Consider the following 25828-nt stretch of genomic DNA (forward strand, 5'->3'; position numbering starts at 1 on the left):
GCCCCAGATCTTGTGTTGAGGATGGCCCTATCCACAGGGAGCCTGCAGAAGCTCAGTGTGCTTCCAGAAGCTCTCCTGTGTCAGCCCCGGCAATCCTCACAAAACGTGAAGGACGTGAGAACTGTACCCATTTCACAGATGAGGAGACCAAGGCTCCAAGTAGAACAACTGGCCCAAGTCCACCTGGCAAGTCAGGAAGGGGACAGGGTTGGGATTGGAATTTGGGCTCTTGGGCCAGTCTGCCTGGGTTCAAGTCCTGGCTTTGCCTCCTTGCTGCTGTATGCCCTGGGCAAGTCACTTCACCTCTGTTTTCTCACCTGTAAAATGGGAATGATGACAGTACCAGCTTCTGCAGCGTTGTCCTGAGGTTTAAATAAATCAAATGATGAAAATGAGTTTTTGAGGCTGAGAGAGATGTGAATAGGTGTATCTGGTTGGAGTTGGGGGGGGTGCTAATTGTGCAAGGCCAAGGGCCAGCTTGTGTGTTTGTGAGTACCTGTCAGTGTATAGGCAGCCTATGGATCAGGGCAGTCTGGGGCATGTGTGTGGACGGGAGGATCCAGTAGTAGAGGTCTGTGTGGGAAAAGACCTCTGGTGTCCATCCATGTCTGGGTGTGTTCTCGTGTCCGGAGTCTGTACCAGGGGCTCACAGACAACACTCGTGTGAGGACTGGCTCCCAGGATTTGTCATATCTGCCCCATCACCTCTTCCGAGATTGGCACTGCTACTGTTCTCTAAATGGACTCCTTTAAAAGTAAATGTTGTACACCTTCAATTTACACAAGGTTGTACACAAGTATATTTCAATTAAAAATAAAGAAATAAAAAGTAAATGTATGTTTATACATAATAAAGTGAACAATACATTTTAAGATAAGTCTACTCTACATGGACCCTAAAAATCAGTGTCATTTGCTAGAACGTAAAAAAAAAAAATCCATAATTTTGAAAAAAATGTACATCAGGGGGTGATCAGTTGGTGCTCCAGCTCTGGAAATTACTGGGTTGGTAGCCATGGGTCTGTGTGTCTGGGTGTTGGTACATATGTTTGTTAGGATGTCTTTGTCTTTGTATGTAGGGGGTCTGGTGGGTCTGTGAAGGTGAGGGCTCCATGTCTGTGGGTAATATGGTGTGGCCAGAGGTCTGGTCAGGAGGCCAGCACTCCCGGAGTCTCTGGGGCCCTGGCAGGTTGGCCCTGGCCCAGCTTGGCCCGGACCCATGCCACAGAGGAGGGAGCGCCCTCCCTTGCCCGTGGCCCGGATGCCAGGGCTGTCTCCTTATCCCCTGCCGCAGGCCTAATCCCATCACCCATCATTTCCCCAACGCCGGGACAATGGCAGCATTGAGGCAGGCCTGGCAGATGCAGAGGCCTGGGTGATCCAGGGGTGGCTGATACCCTTCCCTGGACATGCCAGAGACGCCCCTCCACTCCCCCGGTCCCGCCCTTGGATGTTCCTACAGTACACTCATGGCCACCTGAAGCCTCACTGCCTCCCTCCCCAGGCCAGTGTTCAGATGGAGAAATCAAGGCACAAATCTGTGAGAGTCAGGAGGTCTGGGCTCTCCCTATGGTATGACCAGGGGCACACTGTGTGGCCTTGGACAAACCACAGCTCCTCTCTGGACCTCAGTCTTCCCATCTGGGAAATGAGAAAGGGGTCAGATGCTCTAACCTCTACTCTGATTTCAACATTCTTTGAGTGGCCAGTTACCCCAGATTTATCCCAGGCAGAAATGGGGACTGGGCTGGCCAGGGGAGCCCTGTGCTGTGACCCCACCTCCTCAGAAGGTAATGATGGAGGGTCTCTGCCCATGGCACTGCTCGCCTTCCATTCTCAGAGTGGAAGCTCTGAGAGGTGAAGGGACCGGCCCAAGGGCACACACGTGTGCAGATGGGACGTGAACCCTGTCTGCCCGAGTCTGAATCCCCTCCTTCCTCTGTCACACCACACTCAGCAGCGGGATGCGTCATCCTCCTATAAGGAAACCAAGGTCCAGAGAAGGTGTGTGACTGGCTCGAGGTCACAGAGTAAGAAAAAAGCAGGTCTTTGATTCACGTTTCTGACCCTGGGCCCACAGCCATTGACTCAGGGGCCTGCCAGGCAGCCCAGCCCTGGGAAGATGAACACCACACAATGCTCCCCAAAACTGTGTCCACCCCAATCACCACCCACCCTGCCTTCTCCTGACCCAGCTCACTTTGAACTCTGGGACGACTTCCCAGGGATCTCGCCATCACCTGGAATTCTCAGGCACCCTGGGCACCCTTCCTTAATGCCCTAAAGTCCATTGCCAGGATGTTTGTCCTCACCGCCAGACCGCTCAGGTGAGGTGGGCACTAATTTGCAGATGGGGCAATCCCAGCTCTGCAGGGAAAGTCACTTGACAGTAAGAGTCGGGTTTTGAACCCCAGAATTCTGCCTCCAGAGCCTTCACTCTAGGAACTAATGCCTGGGGATATTTGTCCTCCTGAAATCCCTCCCCTGCTCTAATCCCTTCCTTGGCTCCCCATCACCCTCACCGGGGCTCTCAATTTGGCTGCCCATCAGACTGCCCCCAGATGCTTGTTAAACCTGCCAGTTCCCAGGCCCCCCAGCCCTGGCCTGCTGGGTCACAGTGGCCAGGTGGGGCCTGGAGATATTTTTTTCAATTCCCATGGGTAGGCCCAATGTCTGACTCGGCTTGGGTGCCTGAGGCAGCTTACAGGTGTCTTGGGGTGCTTGGAGTCTTCTTTGGGGAGGAGACTGGAAGGAATTGGGGGAAGATAAGTTAGGCCAGAAACGAGGTAGCCCTGTCCTCCCTTCCAAGGGGCCAGGCTGGGCAGTGGTTAAAATGGGAGTGTTATTCAGCTGGCCCGGCTGGACTCCTGCGTAAGCTCGGGCCCGCGGCTCCCCCTTGCAGGGCTGTGGGTCCCCGCGTGTGGCACAGGGAGCTAACGATCACGCTGACTCCACTGGCCGCAGGGGGATCTTGATGGGTTCACATATCCGTGTCTGTCCTGCCTCAAACGAATGTCCGAGAACCCCTGCAGGGGCCCAGTTGCTGGCGCTGTGGAGCGGCAGTACCTCGGGGCTGCGAGCAGGAGTGCAGGGCCCCGGCGCTTCTGGGGGGCCCGGGCGCCTCTAGCAGGAGAACGGAGAAGCAAGCTCTGGTGTGCTCGCAGAACAGAGCAGTAGACAGCAAAGCAGAGCGCCCTCGAGAGCACACGGAGCTCCTCCCTCGTGCTGGACGTCAGGACCGTGGTTGCCGTCGTTGGGCAATGACTTGGAGCGGACACCAGGGGCTTCTGGAGCCCTCAGTCAGTAAATACGCATGCAGCTGTAACTTAGGATCCGGGTCCTTCTCCGTATGTGCTTTCTAGTTGAATAAAAAGCTGATTTTTAAAAAGTGGTGTGGTTGAGTCACCTGGCTCAGCGTCTGAAATCATCAGGATGAACACTGTAAGGGTAGGGGCCCTGAGGTTATGGGGTGAATGAGACAAACACCGTCCCTCCTCCCCATCTCACCAGGCATCGGTTCCGGGCCCCCGACAGGAGACAGGCCCACAAATACCCGGAAACAAAGCAACAGACATACACATCAGAGACTCCAACAGAGGGAATCCCAGGGGGCTGTGGGTCACAGCCGGCCTGGGGGTCAGGAAGGCTTCCTGGGGGGCGGGGGTGCCTGAGCCAGTACCTGCAGAAGGATGGCAAACAAAAGCCAAAGTCTCTAAGTCCATATAGTAACCTGTAGGCTCCCATCACCTCCTCGGCCACCTGTGCCCTGCTGCCCTTCCCTCTGCCTTGTGGGCCCTTCCCCAGACATCCCCCTGGCCCACTCCCTCTCTACATGCAGGTCAAGGGCATGCCTGCTCCAATCTGAGGCTTCCTCTGACCACCATATTGAAAGTTGCACCCACCCCTGCTTTATTCTTGCCATTAGCCTCTGCCTTACTGTGTCATGGGTTTATCCCGTCCCTCCTCCAGAGCTGCGCTGTCCACTAGGACAACTGAGCGCTTGAAATGTGGTGAGTCTAAATTCGGTGTCCTGTCAGTAGATTTTGCAGACATAACATGAGAAAAAGAATATAAGTCGTCTCAATAATTATATATCAATTAAATGTTAAATGATAATATTTCGGTTATATTGAGTTAAATAAACCGTACTATTAGAATGAATTCACTCGTCTCTGTTTACCTTTTTTAAAAGTATGGCTACTAGAACACGTACGTTTGCATCGTAGTTCTATTGGTCATCTCCTTCAGGGTCGGGGTCATTCCTTCCGTTTACTGCTGTACCCCCAGCACCCAGCAAGCCACAGGTCCCCCATAAACGCCTGCTAAAGGGTGTATGAATGAAGGTTGCAACGGATGGCTGATGGATGAATGAATGAATTTCTCTCCACCGTCATTGGCACCAGCCTCAGGAAGGGGAAAAGAGTACCTGTTCTGGAGCCTGGGGGACACTGGGTCTTGGGAGGTGGGGGTGGAGTTAGTGCCCCTCCCCCAGGTTGGCCCAGAGTTCCTCTCTTCAGGCCCCATGGCCATCCCCATGCCAGGCCTGGGGTAGGGGGTGGCCGAGGGTCTCCCTTTCTTCTCTCCTTGGGGTAGGTGGGAGGCGGGATAGATTCTGTGCCATCCGGGTGGCCCTTGGGGAACCCTGGAGGGAGACTCCGTAGGTTAAAACTCCGCCCTGCTCCCAGCTCTGAGAGGAGGTGGCTGCCTCTGCAGCCCCACACCTTCCCTCCCGCCCCTGGGCACTAGCCCCAGCCCCCATCCCCTCCCCCTTTCCTCTCCCCCTAGAAGGAAGGCTTAGCCCAGGCCCGCAGGACAAACCACAATTTGCTTCTGACATAACACACTGACGGATTTCTGGCGGCTGTGCCCCCCTTTGTGTCCCCAGAGCTGTTGTGGGCATATAAGGGCTGCCCCCAGGCCCAAGAGGGTAGAGGAGCTGGCAAGAGGCTGGGAACCTCCACCCACCCCTCGTGGAGCTGCAGGTGTGGGTAAGGCAGCCTGTGGCAGCCCCAGCCTCATCCAGATCCCCAACCATTGACCCGGTGACCATCCTGCTGTCCCATCTAAATAACGGACACGGAAAGAATTCACCCTAGGAGGGCACTGGGGCTCCCTGGGGGGTGATGGGAGAACAATCCCATTTTACTGACGGGAAAACTGGGGCTCAACCAGGGGCAAAGGCAGGGTTGGGTGGGCTGAGGACAGAACCGTCCTATGGACAGGGCTCAAGGGATGCCCATTTTTCTTTAAGCCCTAGAAACCAACTGGTTTCCCACTGTGGGAATATTTCCTTCTGTAAGGGACCCCGAGGTTACAGGGAGCCGCTCTGGGACAAGTCTTGAAGAAAGAAGACAGACACTGCCGAGATTGCTACCGGTGCATATGGCATCCATATGTACCTTCGTGCAAGTGAGGAAAGGTGCCCTCCTGGGCAGACACATCCTGTGCCAGGGCAAATGGTTGGCTAGTGAAGCGCAGCTGGATTTCCATCAGCTCTTGCCCCCTCAGCAAGTACCCATCCAGCACACAATCATGCATGGAGGCCCTAGACACAGTCCCTGACCTCGTGGAACTTACAGAGATGGCAAACAAAGACACAAACACATAATGCATAATTGTAAATTGTGATAGCACCTTAAAATAAATATTCTGAGTGATGTCTAGTGACAAACAGGCTTCTTTAGACAAAGTAAAGGAGGGAGGCCTTTCCAAGCTCGCAACATTTATTCAGAAGCTGGGATGAGGAGCCAGTCATGCAAAGAACCAGGGGAAGAGCCTTCCTAACAGAAAGACCAGCATGTGCAAAGGCCCTGAGTTGGAAAGGGGCTTGGCATGTTTAAGACCAAGGAGGTTGAAGAGGCAGACAGGGACCTAGTGGGTCATGGCAAGAAGCCTGGGTTTTATCCCAAAGGCAGTGGGGAGCAGGGTTTAAGCAGAGGTTACACAAGGGGTTAGATGGGTATGGGACTGCATTGGCAGTTGCTCCATAAAGATAAGTCCCATCCTATGAAACTAGTAAGTTAGCCATGCTCTCACCTTCCATCTCATTCCTTCCAACATAGAGACCGGGGAAGAGAGAAATGGGACATGTGAAGTAGCGGGTCCCCAATCAGCCACACCTTCTGAAACAGCCTCATAAGCCAATGGGAAAGCAGGGCCAGGAAACGAAGCTCCCATGCTGCCGTCCTGGGAAGGAAGGTCCCTCTGTCACTCTCCCTCAGAGACCCAGCATTCACAGGGATGCAGAGGAATAAGACTTTTTAAGTCAGGCACATCAGCCGCTGCTCTCCTGGGAACGAGGCTGGACAGAGCCGGGCCAGGCGGGCGGGAGGGCCCCAGGCTGGTGATGGGGCCCAGGGGTCAGGCGAAGACTTGGGCACGAGGGGTGCCTCAGAGTTCCTGCTTTTGCCCCCGATAGGTGTGCCATCGAGGATGTTGGGCATGTGGTCCTTGCTTCTCCTCTGGGGGCTGGTGACTCCGTGCCAGGGGCTGCTCGAGAAGGTGGGCACGCTTGCTCGGATTGACAAGGATGAACTTGGCAAAGGTGAGCCTGAGGTGGGCAGTCTGTGAGGGGCCCGGCTGCCGCGTAGATGTCCGCACTGATATGCCCAGGGTGGCTGCTCTAAGGAAGCGCTGGAAACAGGATGTGATTCTCATCTACTCAGAGAGCTCGGGGGCTAAAGGTTTGCTTGCGGGATCCCATGGGTGATCAGGTCGCCTTCTCTTGAGAGGTGGACTGCGTGAGGCGGGCTTCGGCCCTGCGGGGGCTGTGTCTGCCTCGGGGATGGGGCCGGGTGGGATGGAGGAGGTGGAGAGGAGGGGGCTGGCTGTGTAGGGCAGTCGTGGATAGGAAATGCTTCAAGGAATCAACCTGGCCTCCTCCATCTTGGTCAAGCCCTGGTGACTGTGGCCTCCCTCCTTTGCTTCTGCCCTTTCTTTTGGTGCTACAGGGTGGCCCAGAGTCAAGGAGCTCTAGTCACAGAGGGTTTGGCCCCAAACCCGATTTGCTGTGCGACTTCGGGCAAGTATCGGCCCTTCTCTGGGCCCTACTTCCCTCTTCTGTAAAATGAACCTTCTTCTCTCAACCCTCCCTGTAGCCATCCAGAACTCGCTGGTTGGGGGGCCTATTCTGCAGAACGTCCTGGGGACGGTCACATCTGTGAACCAGGGCCTTCTGGGCTCTGGGGGACTGCTCGGAGGAGGCGGCCTGCTGAGCTATGGAGGAGTTTTTGGCGTTGTGGAAGAGCTTTCTGGGTGAGTCCTCACAGTACGGCATCTCAACTGCCCACCTACCTACTATGAGCCCTACAGGAAGGTTAGTCCTTTCTTTGCTTCAGGGAAGAGAGAAGAGAGTGACTGTCTTCAATTTGTTGGTAGGCAATGGGGGTAATGGAGGAAGCAAGCCCTGGATAGGGAGTCCCAGGGCCTGGGTCGGAAAATAATGAGTCCACTGTGTATAAGGAAACAGGAATAGCAGCATGTCCCTGTGGTTGAGGGTTCCAGTTCTGGGCCTGACTCCAGTTACTCAGTGTGTGACCTAAGGCAAGTTGCTCAGTCTCTCTGGGCTAATCCAGGTATCTGCTTCATCTCCTTTGTGTGTCTACTGCAAAGAGCCCTGCTCTGACCAACCCCTTTTTGTTCCCTCCCCTGCTTTCAAGTTCTCCAGAAGATGTATCACTCCCCCGCACCCCATATGCTTTACTAGTTTGTTTCTCGCCTCCCCCGCTAGGTTATAAACCCCCGGAAGGGCAGGGCTTCTGTTTGGCTTGTTTATTGCAATATCCCCAATATCATTAATAGTGCTTGATATATAATGACTGTTTGAAAAATATTTCTGAATGAATGAATGAAGTCACATAATAGCTAATATTTATAACTTAATTACCACCTAGCCAGGGTTTTCTGTGTAACTAGCACTGTGCTGAACACAGTAAATTAATTATCCCATGGAATCTAGAGGTAGGACTGTTATCAATGGCATTTAACAGGTGAGACTGAGGTCCCCGGGAGCCAAGGGTCCTGTCCAAGCTCATCCAGCCAGAGTGGTGGGGGGGGGGGTGTGGGTGTTAGTCACAGGCCTCACCTGCCTGCCCCAGGTGGGTGGGAACCATTCCATGCTTGGTGGTGAATCGGGGCAAGGTCAATCTGGATAGCTGGGAGGCATCAGCTAGCCGAAGGTGGATGCAGAGTGGAAGGAAAGTCAAGGGAAAGGTGTTCCAGACAGAGGGAACAGCCTGGGCAAAGGCCCAGAGGACAGAGAAAGCAATGAGCTCTGGGGAGCTGTGTTTGAGAACCCAGCTGAGTTTCATGCGTGTGAGCCTGGGGGGTGGGAGTGGGGAGACAATGATCCAGGCCAGAGACTGAACCAGGATGGAGGCCATGGAGATGGGGTGAGGAGAATACTTTAATTCGCTGAGCCTCCAATGAGGACGATATTACATTTATTGAACACATGCTGTACCAGCTTCAGCAACCACATTTATCTCACTTGTATTTGCAATGTTTGAGGTGGGTACTAGTATTGGCCCACTTTATAGATAAAGAGACTGAGGCCCAGCGAGGTGAAGTAATTGGGCCCACAGTTGACTTTATGGGTTACAGACGGCATGTGGGACACAGTCCAGAGAGGCTCTAGGCACCACCTGGTCTGAGATGGTCCAGGCACCAAGGGACTGACACTGGGGGCGGGGGGGGGGTCTGGAAGTGAGTGGCCCGCCCCTTGATGCCCATCCCAGGCTGAAGATCGAGGAACTCACACTGCCAAAGGTGTCACTGAAGCTGCTGCCTGGGTTTGGGGTGCAGCTGAGCCTGCACACCAAGGTGGGCCTGCATGGCTCTGGGTGAGTGTGTCCCTGGGAACCTCTACCCTACTGCTCCCCACCCCGGGCCACTGATCCACTGGGGACCCTACTCTGTTGCCCCCCTCACCCCATCTCACTGACCCCCCATTTCCTCCCACCGTACTTCCTCTCCATACCGGTCCCTTCCTGGATCCCACCCCACTCCCCTTCCCGGAGACTTCTAGCTCTCTCTCCCTGGACTGCCCTGCCCCATTGCCCAAGGCTCAGACTGGGTGGGGGAAGAGGGTGCAGGAACCCGCAAAATGGGGCAGGGACACAGTGAGTGACAGGAAGGCATGGGGACTAGCCCTCTCGCAGGGCCACCCACCCACTCCTCAGGGCTCCCGCAGCCCCGGGGACGTGGCCCGAGGCGGGCCCTTTTGGGTGGGGTCTGGCAGCCTGGCCACGCCTCCAGCATCCGGTCTCGCAGCCCCCTGGGGAGCCTCCTGCAGCTGGCTGCGGAGGTGAACGTGTCGTCGCGGGTGGCGCTGGGCGTGAGCTCGCGGGGCACGCCCATCCTCGTCCTCAAGCGCTGCAGCACGCTGCTGGGCCACATCAGCCTGCTCTCGGGGTGAGTCCGCTGGTCTCCTGGGAGCGGCCGGCTGGGCGGGGCCTGACCTCCCCCGGCTGCCGGTGGGACCCGCCTGTTCAACCCGCTGCGCAGACCCGCAGACTGAGACCCATCACAGACAGGGACTTCGGCCCAGCCCACAGCTACCATCACCCACTCTTGGGCGCTCCCCTTCTCCACCACAGCCACCTCCGCCCCGAGATCGTCTCCCAGACAGAGCAGACCCTGGCCATCTCAGTTCCCCATCTCAGCACATCAGACACCCAGCTCAGCCCTCGACTGGCTGTGTGACCCCAGAGGAACCTCCTCCTCTGTCTGGGCTCCAGGGTCCCCAGCTGTATAATGAAGACCTAAATTTGATGATCCAGAAGGCTCTGGCACTTTTACACCCGTGTCTTTCCCCAACTGTCCAGGACACAGTGGCCTTCCCGACACTTATGTTGAACCATCACTCCTGTGGGGCAATTGAGGCCCAAAGGGGGCAAGAGACTTGCCGAAGGTCACACACAGATTGCGGCAAGGATGGAGATGGGCTGGCCTCTGGACTCAGATCCAGGGCTTTTCCCCAGGGCTGGGCACCCTCCCCTCCTCTGCCTCACACTTCGCATCTCCCCATTGGTTTCTACACTCCAGGCTGAATCCCACGCCCCCAGCCCATCTTTGTTGGGTGGCTCTGAGCAGTGAGGGGTAATCAGAGAGCTCTGTGGTCGCTCCCAGGAATAGGGTGAACCAGGGTTGCTCCTGGCTCTAGAAAGGCTTCCCAGGGTTTCCAGGTGGGGTCTTTGGGCTCCTTAAATCCCGGTGGCTCCACCCTGGTCCTCTGGGCTGGAGAGGGCTTTGGGGGGACTAGAGCCCAGATGGTGTTGGTGTTCTGTGGCTGTGGCTCTGTGGTTGCCACCCCTCCTCCCCAGACTTCCCTAGTCTGCAAACACACCTGAACCCACCGACATGCACTTCTCATCCTCAGGCCTCCCCCTCTTATTCATTCAACAAATATCCCTTCATCCGCCCAACAGATGTTTACTGAACCCCCACTCTAAGCCAGGGACTCTTCTGGACCCAAATGTCACTTGTCTATAAATGTTGGAGGAGATGAAGGGAACAGACATTTATCGAGCATGTATACCAGACATGAATACAGTCCCATGTAATCTCAGCAGCAATTCTTTTTTTTTGTTTAAATTCAATTAATTGACATACAGTGTATTATTAGTTTCAGAAGTAGAGTTCAGAGATTCATCAGTCACATATAACACCCAGTGTTCATTCCATCACGCGCCCTCCTTAATGCCCATCACCCAGTTACCCGATCTGCCCCCCCCCAGCAACCCTCAGTTTGTTTCCTAGAGTTAAGAGTCTCTTATGGTTTGTCTCCCTCTCTGATTTCATCTTATTTTATTTTTCCCTCCCCTCCCCTCTGATCCTCTGTTTTATTTCTTAAATTCCACATATGAGTGAAATCATATGATAATTGTCTCTCTCTGACTGACCTAGTTTGCTTAACATAATACCCTCCAGTTCCATCCACATCGAGCAACAATTCTTTAAGGTGGACATTTTGCAGATGGGGAAACGGAAGTCATCCCCTGGTTTCCTCGGCAAGGCAGAGCCAAGATTTAAACCCCACCCCCTCCGCCTGGAGATGGGAGACAGCCAGAGCCCCCAGTGCCCACTCGGCCCTGTCTCCCCAGTTGGAGCTGTCCCTGTGTGGTGGCCACACCCTCACACTTCTCTCCCTGCGCAGTCTGCTACCTGCACCGCTTTTCGGGGTCGTGGAGCAGACACTCTTCAAGGTGCTGCCGGGACTGGTGAGTGTGTGGGCCCCAGGCCAGGAATGCCCCTCCCCTTGACTGCGCCTCTCCTTCCCCAGCTTTGAGTAAATCTGGGTGCCAGGCAGGATTAGGCTGTTCTTCCCTTGCACGCCCACTGGGTAATCCCATCCTGGCCTGCCCCCGAGCCTCCCAGGTGTCGCCAGCCAGTCTGTAGGTGGCCTGGCACCCTTCATCCCCAGGCTTCCGGATCCTGAGTTGATAGCTCCAGATGAGCTGAGTCCCTGGCTCCCAAATCCAAGCCCCTTTCTTGCCCCCTGCTCTGTCTTTGCCTCCTGTATGATTATTGACTTTATACTTTTCTTTAAACTAGCTTTGAAGTAAAATTGAGTCACCCAGTTTTAAACTGAATCAAAACTGAGCCCTGGGCTTGGCAAACATGTCCAGAAAAGCACATATATATAAATTAACGCATCATAAGTCAAACGCGAAAACCTGAGAAAAGCTGGTCTGCCCAAAGCTGCCTTTCATTGAGGCCAGTAAGGGGACGGTCTTGCTGGGGTCACACAATGAGCAAAGGGTGGCCAGGCCTCCTGACCCCCAGTCCTGGCAGGACCTCTCTTGTGAGTCATTGTGAAGAATACCTGTGGGAGCCCATGGTTGGCAAAACTGCCCTGGGCTTGAAGAAGCCAATTGAAAATGAAGCTCAGGGGGAAAAGGGAAGGTCCCAGCAGCAAGGACCCCAACCCAGGCCCATCTCAGGCAGATTTCAACAACGTGGAGAGGGTACATTTAAATCACGGCCCCTAACTGGGTTCTCCAGGACAACTGAGTGCAAGACAGGATTTGTGTAACTCTAAGAGGTTTTAAAAATTAGGGTCGGTTACTAGCATTTCGAGATGGGATGTTTCTCCTAACGATCCTATTTCTGGCTCCTCTGGTGCAGTCAGCCACCCTAGCCACAGTCCCTCCTTCCTGCAGGTTACACACGCTGGTGCCGAGGAGGAGGTCCCTCCCGCCCAGCAGAGCCCCTTCTGATGTCCTCTCATTTCTGTGACATGCTTGACCCCAGAAGCCCTGGAGTTGGGGGTCCCTGAGTGTAAATGAAAAGGTAGCCCTCTCTTGTCTGAGAACAGCTGTGACCTTAGGTAGGTCACCTTTCTTCCATCCCAGCTGCCAAACGAAGGGGCGGAAAGTAGGAAGAGGCTGGACTGGGTCACCCCTGGGCTGCCCGCTCCAGCGGACTCAGATTCTGTGACTCCCAGACCCGAAGCACTTCGTGTCTGTCCTCCTCGCCCGGGGCTTTTCCGAGCGCACGCAACGCTGTAGTGTGTGCAGCGGACGGCGCCCAGGCCTGACTCTCCGGGTGGAGGAGGGGGGTTGCCCCTCTTCGGTGTCTGAATTCCAGGTGGCCCAGTGCCCACCTGGACAGCAGGAGGGGCCCGAGACCTGGGAGGGGGCAGCTGCCTTTGTCTCCTCAGGGGAGGGCTCTGCCCCCACCCCTCAGCTGGCCTCTGAAATGTGCCTCCCCCGTTCTCCCAGCCTCCTTCGAGGCTTTCTGAGGGGACCCATGTAACTGGCCCTCTGCGCCCTCTGCTCTGCCCTCTGACACCAAGGTCCAGCCCCCCTACCCTTGCCTCCCGCCTGTGTGTCCCCCAGTCCGTCTGCACATTCTGACTTGCCTTGGACCCCAGGACCACTGAGCAAATGATTGAGAGAAAAGTCAGCTGTCCCCTGCTCTGGGCTGGGGCCACTTCTATTTTCCTGTAACACCTGTCTCCTCCGGACGCAGCTGTGCCCCATGGTGGACAGTGTGCTGGGCGTGGTGAATGAGCTCCTGGGGACTGCGCTGAGTAAGCTGGGGCCCAACCCCCTCCTCCTTGCCCCTTCTCCCTCCCCCCTCCCATTGCCCCAAGAGGGGTGCAGGGTGCTACAGGAAGAGGAAGGGGCAGAATTCTGGGGCCTTCACTTCCTCCTCAGACTGATGAGGCCACCACATGGAGGAGGTCTACTGGTGGGGTTCTGGGCTGAGGCCGGTTCTGCGGGGCCTGGAGGCTTAGAGCCAGCCAGGTCTCCCCCTGCCAGGGGCTGAGGGCCACTTGTCCAGCACTGGGGATGTGTCTGGTGCCGTCAGAAGCATGAGACAGATATTATTATTATCTGGACAGACAAGATGACTGAGGCCCAGAGCTTAAGTCAGCAACCCAAAGCCCCACAGCCACAGTGGCCTCCAGTCTCTCTGAGCCTTACGGAGACATGGATGCCTTTGAAAAATATAGAAAGACATAAACAAGATAAGGATAGAAAACTTAGGGGTGCATATGTCTCTGTATGTGGTGTTAGGTTGAGAGAGGCAGGGCCAGCTCGTGGTTAGTGAAAGAAACTAGCTCTGGAAAACAGAAATCCTGGCTTTGCCATTCTGTGGCTTGTGTGACCTTGGGCTGGTGACCTCCTCCTTCTGCGCCTCAGCTTCCTTATCTATAAAATGCAGACGACCGTAGTGCCCAAGTGAATACTCAGTGGAACGCTAGGCACTCAATAAATAGAAGGCGGGCTTGTTATTATTGGGGGCTGGATTCATGGGGTCTTTCTCCCTCCTCCCTTCCCCATGTAGGCCTGGTGCCCCTTGGGGCTCTTGGGTCTGTGGAATTTACTCTGGCCACGCTGCCTCTTATCTCTAACCAGTACATAGAGTTGGACATCAACGTGAGTGCCCACCAAGGCCCTGCCCACAGCCGGGGGTGGGGTGGGGTGCTGGCAGAGGCTGGGTAGGGGATGCTGGGTCCAAATGAGGTGGATGAGCCCTGATGTCTCCTCCCCTTCAGCCCATCGTGAAAAGCGTAGCTGGTGACGTCATCGACTTCCCCAAGCCCCCCAAACCCATCAAGGTGCCCCCCAAGGAGGACCACACATCCCAGGTTGTAGTGCCTCTGTACCTCTTCAGCACCGTATTTGGGCTCCTGCAGACCAACGGTGCCCTTGACATAGACATCACCCGGGAGCTGGTAAGTGTGGCCCCCTGCCCCCCTGTGGCCTGACAGTGCTAGCCATGAGCTAGTCACATCATCACTGGTCAGCCTTGACTAGCCCTCTTCTCTATAACTAGAGAGGGTTGGACAAGTTTACAGCATGCATATGCCCACTCTTGTCCTTGTGACAGATACCGCTAATCGATAATGGCCCTCTACTTGGCTAAATCTGAATGGGACCTCTGAATCCTTCTCTACATGGCACTCCAGGAAGTTACTTTCAATTCGTCAAAACTGGCATATGAAACGTAGCTAGTTTTCCGTCCCCATACCATATGAGTCCTTCTGGAGTCAAAGCCCAATTTTATACTAAACTGTGAATGGTTAACATTTCCATTGCTTTCTCAAGAGCAGATCTGAGTTGGAGAGAAGAAAACTAGGGTTGGGCTATACCTAAAGTCACTTGGACATTTGTTCTAAAGCTTCTGAGACCTCTCTGCTTCCATTCTGGCCCTTCTCATATCCTCACAGATGTCTGGAAGCCCCCCAGGAGCCTCACCCAGAGACATTTTTCTTAGTCTCAGCCTTTCCACAGGCAGTGAGTCTGAGGCCCCTAGGGCCTCTGCCTGCAACTCAGGCCCAAGGCGGCAAGGGTTGATTACTCATTTCCTGATGGTGGGGTCCAGAGAGCACTGTGAAGGCCTATGGGAGGTGGGAATAGGGCCCTGAGCTGGGAGGCAGGTGTTTTCTAGCTGGAGGGAGGAGACAGGGAAGGCTAGGCAGACTATGAGCGTGAGAATGTGTGTGTCAGAGCATCGTGTGTGTCTGTGTGTGTGTGTGTGGCAGGAGAAAGGGACCTCAGTGGCCATGGGGTGATAGCTGTGTGTTGGGTGAGTGTCTGGAAATCCTCTGACCCGGAGAGAATGTGTTTGTATGTTTATCCTGTGTGAACAGGTATGTTCTACAAAGTGGACATGTGCAAACGTCTGGATGGGGCGGCTGGGCCATTATAGATGAAAGCAGGCCTGATGGGACTGTAATGAGCTAGGGGGCCTAGTGTGCCCCGTGTCTCTGGCAGCTACTACTCAGCTTCCCCAAGGGGATGGGGTGCAGGCCCAGTGTGATCAGGTTTTTCAAAGTTTTAGCCAGAGCCTGGCAAATTTATATGAACTTTCTTGATTTGTAAATACTGGAAACAAATTCATAGGTTTTGAGAAAATACCACTTGGATAAAGGGCAGAAATGTCTGGGATCAGATCCCTGGGCCTTCAGATCATAAGCTCTGGCAGAGTAGTTTAAGAGTCCTGGAGTCAGCCTTCCCAGGTCAGATCCTGCGGCACAACTCGCCAGCTTATGACCTTGGGCGGGAGCATCAGGCTTCCCATCTATAATGTAATGCTGAAATGAGCAAAGGCACACAAAGCCCTTAGTGTGTGCCTGGCAAGTGGTAATTGGCCAAGAAGAGGAACCTGAGAGTCTGTAGGGATGTGTGTGTGTAATTGGCAGGGGTGGGTGGGATGTGGGCAGAACTACTTTGTGTATGCTGAAGAACTCCTGTCCTGTCTCTGTTCACCCCACGCCCCATTTGGGCTTGGGTCCAGGTCCCCAGCAATGTGCTGTTGACAACTACAGACCTGGCAGCTTTGGTCCCTGAGGTGAGTGACCCTCTCATGGGCTTTGATCATTGTCCCTCTTTCCTGATGAGCCTGAGTGAACTCCAGAATCTTTCTTAATACCACTCTCCAGACAGCTGCAATCGAATGTCGATTCGAATCGAATCGAATGTCCAAATTCACGCTAAAGTTGAAATGACTACCACTTAAACTTTCCTGACCGCAGATTTTGCTCGGAGAGGAAAGGATCAGAGTTTAACTGCCCAGAAGTCAACTGGACATTTGTCCTGTGGCTGTTGCCTCTGTCAGGCAGAGGACAGGAGATTCTTCCCCTCCGTCCACCTGCCCAACTTCATCTTGGCCTCAGTCTTCTTTGCCCCCGGGGAGAAGATTCTGGGTGCTGGCCCTGAGGAGGGAAGGGAAAGGAGAGGATTCAGGGAGGTTTGACTAGTGGGCATCCATCAGGATGTGACTTCAGGGCCTGGCCTCAGCTTTCCCGACTGTTCAGCTGGGGCTGGACCAGCCACTTTCCAGCTGTGGGAATCTGAATTCATACTGAAGTTGAAATGACTACTATAAGGTCCTTACGTAATAGCAGATGCTGACAGAGTTTGGAATGAGGCCCAGAAGGTCTGGGTTTCTACTGGGCAAGATGGAGGGGGCAGCGGAGTTTGGGGGAGCAGAGGACAAACTGAATCCTTGGAAGGTGGTCATTCACATCAACCCTAGGGGGCATGGCTGGGGCCTCTGCTTCTGGGAGTCCTTGGCCAAAGGGCAGAGGGGTCTCAGGCAAAGGAGAAGATGAGGCTAGACATGCAGAGGACCTCCCGAGAGCAGGAGTTGTAAGATGGAGAGGGACCTGGGGGAGGCGGAGGTGGCAGGAGTGGGGAACCCCCATGCCCACAGAGAGCCGGGCCTTGTCCCTCTAGCGTGGGGAGGCTGAGCCTGTCTCTGGAGGCAGAAGCCTTTGTACTTGCCATGTCAGAGCCCCATGGCCCCGGCTCTGAGTCTGGTTCCGTGGCTTCAGAATCTGTGGATACATAAGGATGGAATCTAGTGATTCCCTGTCTTTATGACCCTGCGACTCTGGGAGTTGGGGCTGGATGGGTCCCTGAGTTCCAGCATTCAAGTGGTCCTAAGCCTCGGTGACTCCATGGCTTCCAGCATTTCCATCGTTCCATGGTTGTGAATCTTGGAATTTCTTGATTGTGAGTCAGTCAACGCTACTCACTGAGCACCTACTATGTCCCAGGCCCTGTGCTAGGTGCTGGGTGTGCAGAAGGAGCCAAAGATGAAAAGCAGACGAAAGCCCCTGTGTTTCAGGAGCTGCCATCCTGGTAGGGGTGACAGACGTTGGATACATGAATAAGTAGACTGTACACCCCGTCAGAAGGTGGAAGAAGATGGGGCGGTGAAGGCAGATGAGGAAGGAGGGGGTAGTGCTTTTAGGCAGGGTGCCCTGCCAAGGCCTCACTGAGGAGGTGACATTTGAACAGTAGGCTGAAGGAGCGGAGGGAGGGAAACACGTGAGTATCTGGGGAAGAAACAGCAAGTGCCAAGGCCCTGAGGTTGGGGGTGTGCCTGGCAGTTTGGAGGAAGAGCAAAGTGGCCAGTGAGTCAGGAGAGAATGTGGGGCCAGTGGTTGGAGGGCAGATGAGAAGAGAGCCGAGGATGGGTTGTATAGGGCCTGTGGGTCTTGCGGGGGATTTTGACTGTGAGACAAGGGCGTGATTCAGTTCCGTGGGTTGATGTCTCCCCGCTTGAATGTCAGCCTCGTGGGGGGGGAGCATGAGCAGGACTGTCTGGTTCGGGCCGTAACCTTAGCACCCAGCATGGTGCCCGGTGCCCATGAGGTGCTCAGTGGGTATTTGTTGACTGACTGATTCTATTATTGGAGCACTGAAGCTGCCCTCCCGCCCCCCTACCCTGCCCCTGCCTCTCTCCAGGCCCTGGGAAAGTTGCCCCCAGGCCAGCAGCTCCTGCTCTCGATGCGGGTGAAAGAAGCACCGTCAGTCACACTCCAGAACGGCAAGGCCACCATCTCTATCCCAGCTAACATCCATGTGCTGTCCTACCCCCCTAAAGGGACCCCTGAAGCCCTCTTCGAGCTGAATGTGGTGAGTGGCCGAGGGCTGGGAGCCTGGCGCTGGGGCTCTGAGCGGGCCTGCCTTCTCCCAGACCCTGATTTCGGGGATGTCTCCATCCCCCATTGTCGTCATCTGAGCCAAGGCCAGGAGGCCCGGGTGCCCACTCCATCACACGTCTGTCCTGGCCCGGGTCCTGTCTGCTCTGCCTTCCTCAGATCTCAGGAATGCCTCCCCATCTCCTCAGCCTCGCTGTGCTCAGATACGTCTCCGGTGACCCTCCAGCTTCCCCCGGCCCTCCACCTCTGCTGGTTTTCCCAAAAGCACAGCTGCGAGAGGCAGGTCCCTCCCTGCTCACTCTCTGCCTGGCCCCCCAGGACAGGCACCTTTGCCTGGCACTCAGTGCCCTCCCGCCCCAGCCTCTGCCTTTCCCATCCTTCTCCCTCGGCCTCAGTGACTCAGGGCTAGCAGGTCCCACCTGGGTGCCTTTGTTGTCCGGCACCCCCCGCCCCCGCAGGGCCATCTCCCCTCCCCCCTTGACTAACTCTTCCTCTTTCGATATTCAGCTCAGGTGTCATCCCACTGGGGACGCCTTTCCTTGCCCTCCTTTAGGCTGGATTGTGGGTCTCTCCAGGCTCCCGGAGCCCCAGAGCTTCCTCTCATGCAACATCAGGTGCCCTTAGTGCTCTGTTTCCTGAACACCAGAGGCTTCAAGTTACCTCTGTATAGCCCAGCGTGAACCCTAGCCCACAGGAGGGCCACAGTAGGGATTAGTGCGGGGAACGGACAGTGGAAATTCACCTGTTGGCCAAAGTGGCCCTGTCCTCAGGCTCTTCCTGCCACATTCATAGCTAACCTCTGCCTGCTCTTTCCATGGCAGGTTTTGACTTTAAATGCCCAGCTGGCTCCCTCGGTTACCAAGCTGCACCTCTCGCTGTCCCTGGAACGGTAACGTGGGGTCCTGGGCCTTGTCTTTAGGAGCAAGAACTAGGTAGGGACCGACTAAAACCACCACCCATTCGCTGAGCATCGGTCAAATTGCCCGTGTTCTAGCAGCCTCTTCATTGCCTCCAGGACCTGCCAGGGAGGGGTCGGTATTAGCCCATTTTACAGATGGGACAGCCGGGGCTCAGGGCAGCAGGATCCAGAGCAGGCTTCTACCACTGCACCTGCTCCAAACCTGGCCCTGGGAGATAAACGTGCAGTGGGGACATGGAGTCCGAACATCTGCGTTACCAGCCCCAGAGACTAGCCACGGAGATAACTGTAAAATGCTTTGTTGTTCATGTGGACTAGTTACTTCTCTAATCTCTCCACCCCCGAGGTAACTAGGTCCTATGATAACCATAAAAACCAAGATGGTGAGGTTGGTGACAGTCCTTCCTGACACACGTATGGCACTTCACAGCCGGCAAAGCCCAGGCTCACGCAGCGGGCTGTCCCCGGAAGCCTGGCTGCGGTCTGGGCCTCCACTCTGCAGGCCCAGTGCTGTCACCATGGCCTGAGGCCTGGGGACCTGCCTGTCCCTCCCCTAGGTGCGGGGGGCTTTCCCCGGGGGTCTCTGGGATTTGCCCGTCCAGAGCCGTAGGTCCCCAGTGCTCACCTGACCCTGTATTCGTGTGCTCCGCAGGCCCTCACGCTGCTGCTTTCCCCCTGCAAGGCTCCATTGTCGCCCCATTTCTAACCTTGCCCCCCTGCCTGGGTTTGTTTCCCCTCCCTGGTGGCAGTGCCTGCCTCAGCCCTTCAGGAAATAGAGGTGTGTGTCCAGGCTCTGGCCCTGGACCTGTATTTGGGCCAGCTGGGATCCGTCTTTAGTGCTGTCTTTAGTGCTCACCTGCTGGAGGCCGGGAACCCTGAGTCCAGTGCTTAGTCTCTGGGAGGGCCACTCCTTAGGGAGGCTCGGCCACTTGCCCAGGGCCAAACAATTGGGAGGGGGACCAAGACTCCAGGGCCGTAGTCAGAGGGAGCAGTCATGATATATCAGAAGGTTAGATCCATTCAGGTCCATTTTACAGGTGGGAAAACTGAGTCCCTGAGTCGAGGTGACTAGAGGCAGAGTTGGGGCTGTAACCCTGTTTCCTGATCCTGGGAGTGGGGTGGGCAGAGCAGTGCTCAGCAGGTGGTGTGGTGGGTGCTGCGGCCCCTCAGTATCTCTCTTCTCTCCACCAGGCTCAGTGTCAAGCTGGCCTCCTCCTTTGCCCACGCCTTTGATGTAAGTTCCTGGGAGGGTAAGCAGCTTGCCAGTGGTGAGGGTCTTCAAATGGGGGGTGGAAAGGGGCAGGATGAGTCATAGGTCATATGCCTGAGCTGACCCCAGTCTGGGCTCTGCCCCAACAAGCCAGAGTGGGCAAACATCAGAGCAAGTGTGCATGTGTGTATATGTATGTGTAAAATAGTCATCATCTTAGGAAAGTGAATCTCATGATCTTCCAAAGTCTTGGAACCTTACAAAGTTGTAAACATCCAGAATCTCACAAGGACTCAAAATTCTAGAACTTCACACGGTAATAATGTTCCTGAACTCAGAAAGTTTTAACATTTCAGAGCCTCACAGAGCCCTTGGTGTCCTGCTTCTCAGAGTTCGGAGGTTCTGGAGTCCCACAATGGTCTCAGGTTCTAGAACATTCTAAGGGTCCCTAAATGGATAGGAATCTAAGAGCAGACCTCTCAAAGTTCTACTGGAGCTGGGCATGTTTTCTGCTCTTTCTCAGGCACTGTCCCTTCCAGGCCCCCCAGACCCTTCCTCTAGGAAGGCAGTTCTTCCAAGCTCACGCAGCCTGCGTGAAGCTGTTCTAAATCACAGAGTCCCCTTTGGGGTCATTGATGGACAGCCACCCCAGTGGGCCCTGTGCCCACAGGAATGTGTCCTCAGGCTTGGGGGAGGCTCAGCAGCTGGACCTCTGGATTCCCTGCCGGGGAAGGGATGAGCTGCTCCTGGCGAAGCCACACCTCCCAGCTTTCCCTGTGCTCTGTTGCAGGCATCCCGTTTAGAAGAATGGCTCAGTGATGTGGTCCGGGTGGCCTATGTGCCGAAGCTCAATGGTATGGGCGGACTTTGCTCTCTTCTTGGAAACATGGAATGTCTGAAATCAGATTGTCCATTGTTCTGATAGAGAGACTGAGGTTGGAGGGGTTGATCCCCATTTTTAAGATGTAGAAACTGAGTCACCGATGTTTCCATTCAAACTACATTAATTAGCACCTCCATCACACCAAACCCTGGGCCCTGAAAGCTGTCTGACCAGTGTCCTGTCCTCAAGCTTACCATCCAGAGGGAAATAGTCATATAAACAAATAATTAAAATTTAGATGACTCAGAGTGTGCAAGGGACTGATAGAACCTGAGGGGAGCCGCTGATGACAATACAGAAAATTTTGGGTTTAGTAGGATGAGTAGGAGCCTGCCAATCAGGAAAACTGAGTCCCCAAGAACAGAAATGACTGGCTCAAGGAAACTTGTCCCAGCCCCCAACATACCTTGGATCTCAACCATTTCCTCCTCACAGTGGACCTGGATGTTGGAATTCCCTTGCCTAAGGTTCTCAATGTCAATTTTGCCAACGCAGCCCTGGAGATCATCGAGGTAAGCTTCCCACGCAGGTGTGGCTTTGATGGGCCTTAAGCTTGAGCTGAGGGGAATGCCCTGCCTCACCATCTGGTCTGTCCCTGCACCGTTTTCTAAGTTGCTCAGGGCATTACAAGTTATTTCACCTGGGAATGTCAAACATATGACGTGTGCTACAAGTCCTTCCTCACTCGCCCGCAGTGGACATTGTCAGTCGATCACAGAGTCCTCTCCTGTTGAATGCAGACACGCATCTGACCTATTGGATGGAATTTGAGATTCACTCACAGAGTCACAGCTCCCCTGGCTCAGGCTGGCAAATATCCTGTGCCTGTGGCAGGCATGGCTAATAGTCCATGACATTTTTTCTTGCTGAACATCAACATGGCCTCACGATCCTTTTCAATCCAGCACCACTTTAAGTCTTGGAATGACTCTGGGAGGTGGGCAGAGCAGGGAATTATGGATCCATTTATCAGGTGAGGATCAGGGATGAAGGAGGCCAAATTTCTGGCCCAAGACCGCTTAATAAATTAACAGGAGAAATGGTGCTTGAACTTGGGTCTCTTGACTTAAGTTCGGAAGTCAGTGACCTCTCCCACACTGGATGTCATTCATTCATCATTCACTCACTTGTTCAGTCATTCAGTTAGCAAGTACCTGCTGGGTTCCAGGTCTGGTGCTAACCCCAGGGCACGGGGCCAGGGGTGAGGGGAGGATTGGGGTACAACCTGGAGACAGCAGCAGGGGTGGAGGGCGTGGCAGATGGGCTAGCCGAGAACCGTTGCTCTTTGCAGAATGCCGTTGTGCTGACCGTGGCATCCTGAAGCTGAGAATGGCCACCTGCCCTCCCCGTTGACTTCCAGAGTCCGTGCACCTGCCCACTCGGCCTCAATTTCCCTCCCAGCCTCTAGCCTGTGTCGGTGACAGTGTTAGTGTCCCTTATGCACCCAGGACCACCCAGGTGCTCTGGCCCTGCAGCTCTGCCCCCAGTCTGGGTTGGGGACTGCAGGGCTAGGCACAGGACTCCTTTTCGAAGAGCAGTGGAGAGTTCTGAGCTTTCAATAAACCACTCCTCTCTCTCGGCACCTCCCAGCTGGTTTGTTCCTGGGGGTACATGGGGGCTGCCTTGGCCTCTGTTTCTGGGACCCTCGCCAGCTCCAGGCCGGGGCTCCTGGAGGGTCAAGGACTTGGGGGCCTAGTTCTTGTAGTTTTGCCCCCCAAACTTACCTGGTTGGCCTGGGAGGCCTCTGTGTCTTGTCCTGCCTTCCTTCACCTCTGCCTCAGGCTCCTCATGCCCCCCTCCCCTGGCCCTTACCCCCTCCCCATATCTATTTTTCTAAGTACCCATACCTTTCGCTCTGTCTCTCTGAGTCTGTCTGATTCTGTGTCTGTCTCTGTCTCTCTGACTTTGGGACACTTCTCAGAAGTGATGTGTGAGCAGGAGGGTGAATAGGAGTTTTTCAGGGAGAAAGGAGCCAGCATTCCCGGAAGCAAGGATGACCTGGTCCTGCCCTGGAGGGATCCGTACTGGCTGCCCACCGGTGGTGGATTTACCACAGGATAGGCCTCCGAACAAACTACACCAAATGCTCATAGTGTGGATGGGGAAACTGAGGCCAGAGAGGGGCCTGGCTGGCCCAAGACCACACCACAGCAGAGTTAGGCTGGGGAACGGGGGCGGGGGGGGGTTCCCGCTTCAGTCCTGGGCTCCTCCCCACTGCTCAGGATGGGCCTCCTGGGTTCTGGGGAATGGCCCCAAGTTGGCACTTACGCGTGCGCTTGAGGAAAGAGGTGCTAATGAAGTTTTGGGGAGTGGCTCAGGATTTGGGGAGACAGAGAGAGTTGGAGCCTATCTGAAGGTTTGTGCATTAATAGGAATGACCCTGTGACCACCCACCCACCCATCCAGCCTCCCAGCCTCCTCCCTTTCCTTCCTTCCTCTCTCCTTCCCCATCCCATCCACTCACCCTAGAGGTATCGGCCCCTGTTGGCTTGTATGCCAAGCCCGGTGCTAAGTGACGTGTTGGGACTTAGCTTTGACTCTTTTCTCACTTCCCTTGTCTCCTGACTCCCACCCAGAACAGGGCAATAGTTAAATGAGTGACCCAAGTTAGCTGTCTGTGTTCAAATCCATCCCAACTGCACATTAGCCATGTGGGATTTGGGCAAATCATTCAATCCCTCTGACTCTTGATCTCTTCATCAGTAACTTGCGGATGATAGTAATGAGGTTTTGCGGGTTACCCAGCACTTAGGATGGTGAGCTCAGGTTACTGCTACATGGCTCTGCCTTCTCAGCAACCTTCCTCTACTCCTCCCTCCCCTCTCCCATCCCAACCTCCTCCAGCCCTTCCTTGACCTCATGTGGCCATCTCAGTACCACTGACAGCCCTCCATTGTCTGGATTCTCACGGCCAACAGGAAGTCATCCAAAATCCCAGCTTGGCATTCAAGGCTGCCCATGACCTGGCCTCAGCCAATTCCTCTGGGAGCATGGAGAAGGAGCAGAGTGGTCTCTGTGCCTCAGGCTCCTCATCTGTGAAATGGGAACACTCTAGGACTCATTCATAGGTCATTTGAGGATTAAATGAGAAAATCATTATGAAGTACAGAAAAAAGTGCCTGGTATGTGGTAGATGTGTGTGCTGTGTACCCAGGGCCTCACATGGCGCTTCCCTCTTCCTGGAGCATCGCCCCTCGCCCAAGTGTGCCTGACAAACTCTTGCCAGCCCTCCATACGCAGGGCACCTGCAATCTTCAGCCGCACCATGCTATAGGCAGGGTCCATTATCATGCCCACCACTGGGTTGTTGCTCCCCAGTCCAATTTTCCCACTTGACCAAGAGCGCTGCAAAGTCAGGGATGGTATTGCTTTATCACAGTGAGTCTTGTGGCTTCATGGGGTAGCCGTGAGAGCAGCTTATCTCCACTGAGCAGCTTATCTCCAAGATACTGAGCATAGGCCTGGTTTGCCCAGGGCAACACTATCTCCCAAAAGAGTCACAGTGGCGTATATCAGTCTTGGCATTACATGCTTAATACCTCTTACCTCAGTCAATTTCCACAGCGACCATAATCAGTGGATGTGATGGCTTTATTTTACAGAGGAGGAAACAGGCTCAGAGAAATGGAACTGGCCAGCCCCTAAGTGATAGAGCCAGGATTTGAACCAGATCCTTCTGACTCTAGTTCCAAAGCCTGGGCTTTTCCCTGTGATGCTATAAAATGCTTGCTGCATTTATTGTTTCCTGTTCCAAGTGCTTTAGATACATTATGTTTTCGACTACTTGAATCAACCCTGCTTTCTAGGAGCTGTTTTTACCCTCAATCCGTAGTTGAGGACCCTGAGGCACAGAGAGGTTAAGTGGCCCCTGGCCACACAGCTAGGAAGTGACAAGGCCAGGATTTGAACCCGGGCTCCCTGACTCCAGAGCCCAGGCTCTGAACCTCTGCACTTAGACCAGGGGGATGAAATACGATGTGTAGAGAGTCCCTCCATGGGCAGCCCCCTTGCAGCCCTGGCAGCTGACAGCTCATGAGAGAGACTGGGCTGAAGGAGGGGGCGGTAATGGGACTGGTTCTGTTTCCTGGTCCCTCAGCTCCCTGCCTGAGCCCCCCACATGGCCCCCTGCACGACTGAGTCACCTTTGGGTGAGTCCGTCACCTCCCAGGGCCTGGTTGCTTCAGCCTCAGACAAAGGTGCCTTTTGGACACTAATCCCAGGTGATCTCCCTGGCGCCAAAGTAGTGCTAATCCTCTTGGGGCCCCAGGGGTCAGGCCAGCCTCATGGCCACCAGGGTCTGGCTGGTCTCAGGACCGGGGAGGGCATGGAGGCTCAGGTGACGGACAATAGCCAACTGCCTTCCCGTGTGCTCTGCCCTCTAGTTCCCAGTGCTCATTGGTCGCTGCGGGGACCTGGGAGGTGGGGGGGTGGGGGGGCACAGAGCACCACTGCCCTCTTGCATTCTATTTCCATTTTAAAAGGGAATATATTGGTTTAACAAGGATTTATATCACACTCAATGCCAGACAATGGGGAGCCAAAAAGGGGGCTGTTGTGTACTGAGCCCCCACGAGTCTCCAGGCACATTCCAGATGTCTCCTGTGTAATCCTCCAAACCCAGCTAGGGCAGTGCATTTATGCCTGTTTCTCCGATGGCCAGACTGAGGGCCTGGAGAGGGGCTTGTGTGGGGTGGAGAGAGCAGATAAGACATGGGGGGAACGCAGGTATGTGTGTTTCTCGGGGTCCCTGCCCTAGAGCCACAAATGATCAGGTAGCCCAGGGCTGGGGCTAAAGCCCCTCCTCACACCATTCATGGATTGCTCAGATTTGTTGCCATGTGGAACCAGCAGGGACCCAGATGATGGGGATAAAAATGCCACCTGCTAAGTACCTCCTGTGTGATTAAATCC

General features: G+C 54.8%; 1 protein-coding gene across 1 annotated transcript; it reads left to right on the forward strand.

Annotated features, from left to right (window-relative positions):
* Positions 1–6426: 6426 nt before the first annotated feature.
* On the forward strand, positions 6427–22395 carry BPIFB3 (BPI fold containing family B member 3). Its single transcript, XM_027622832.1, has 15 exons — positions 6427–6544; positions 7098–7254; positions 8736–8840; positions 9271–9411; positions 11156–11219; positions 12973–13033; positions 13795–13886; positions 14006–14185; positions 15751–15804; positions 17709–17879; positions 18727–18794; positions 20016–20058; positions 20825–20888; positions 21353–21429; positions 22209–22395. Exons 1-15 carry the CDS (start codon positions 6433–6435, stop codon positions 22236–22238), a joined length of 1419 nt encoding a protein of 472 aa, XP_027478633.1. The 5' UTR covers positions 6427–6432; the 3' UTR covers positions 22239–22395.
* The last annotated feature ends 3433 nt before the right edge of the window (positions 22396–25828 follow it).

The sequence above is a fragment of the Zalophus californianus genome, chromosome 8 (assembly GCF_009762305.2).
Source record: "Zalophus californianus isolate mZalCal1 chromosome 8, mZalCal1.pri.v2, whole genome shotgun sequence".
Classification (NCBI taxonomy): domain Eukaryota; kingdom Metazoa; phylum Chordata; class Mammalia; order Carnivora; family Otariidae; genus Zalophus; species Zalophus californianus.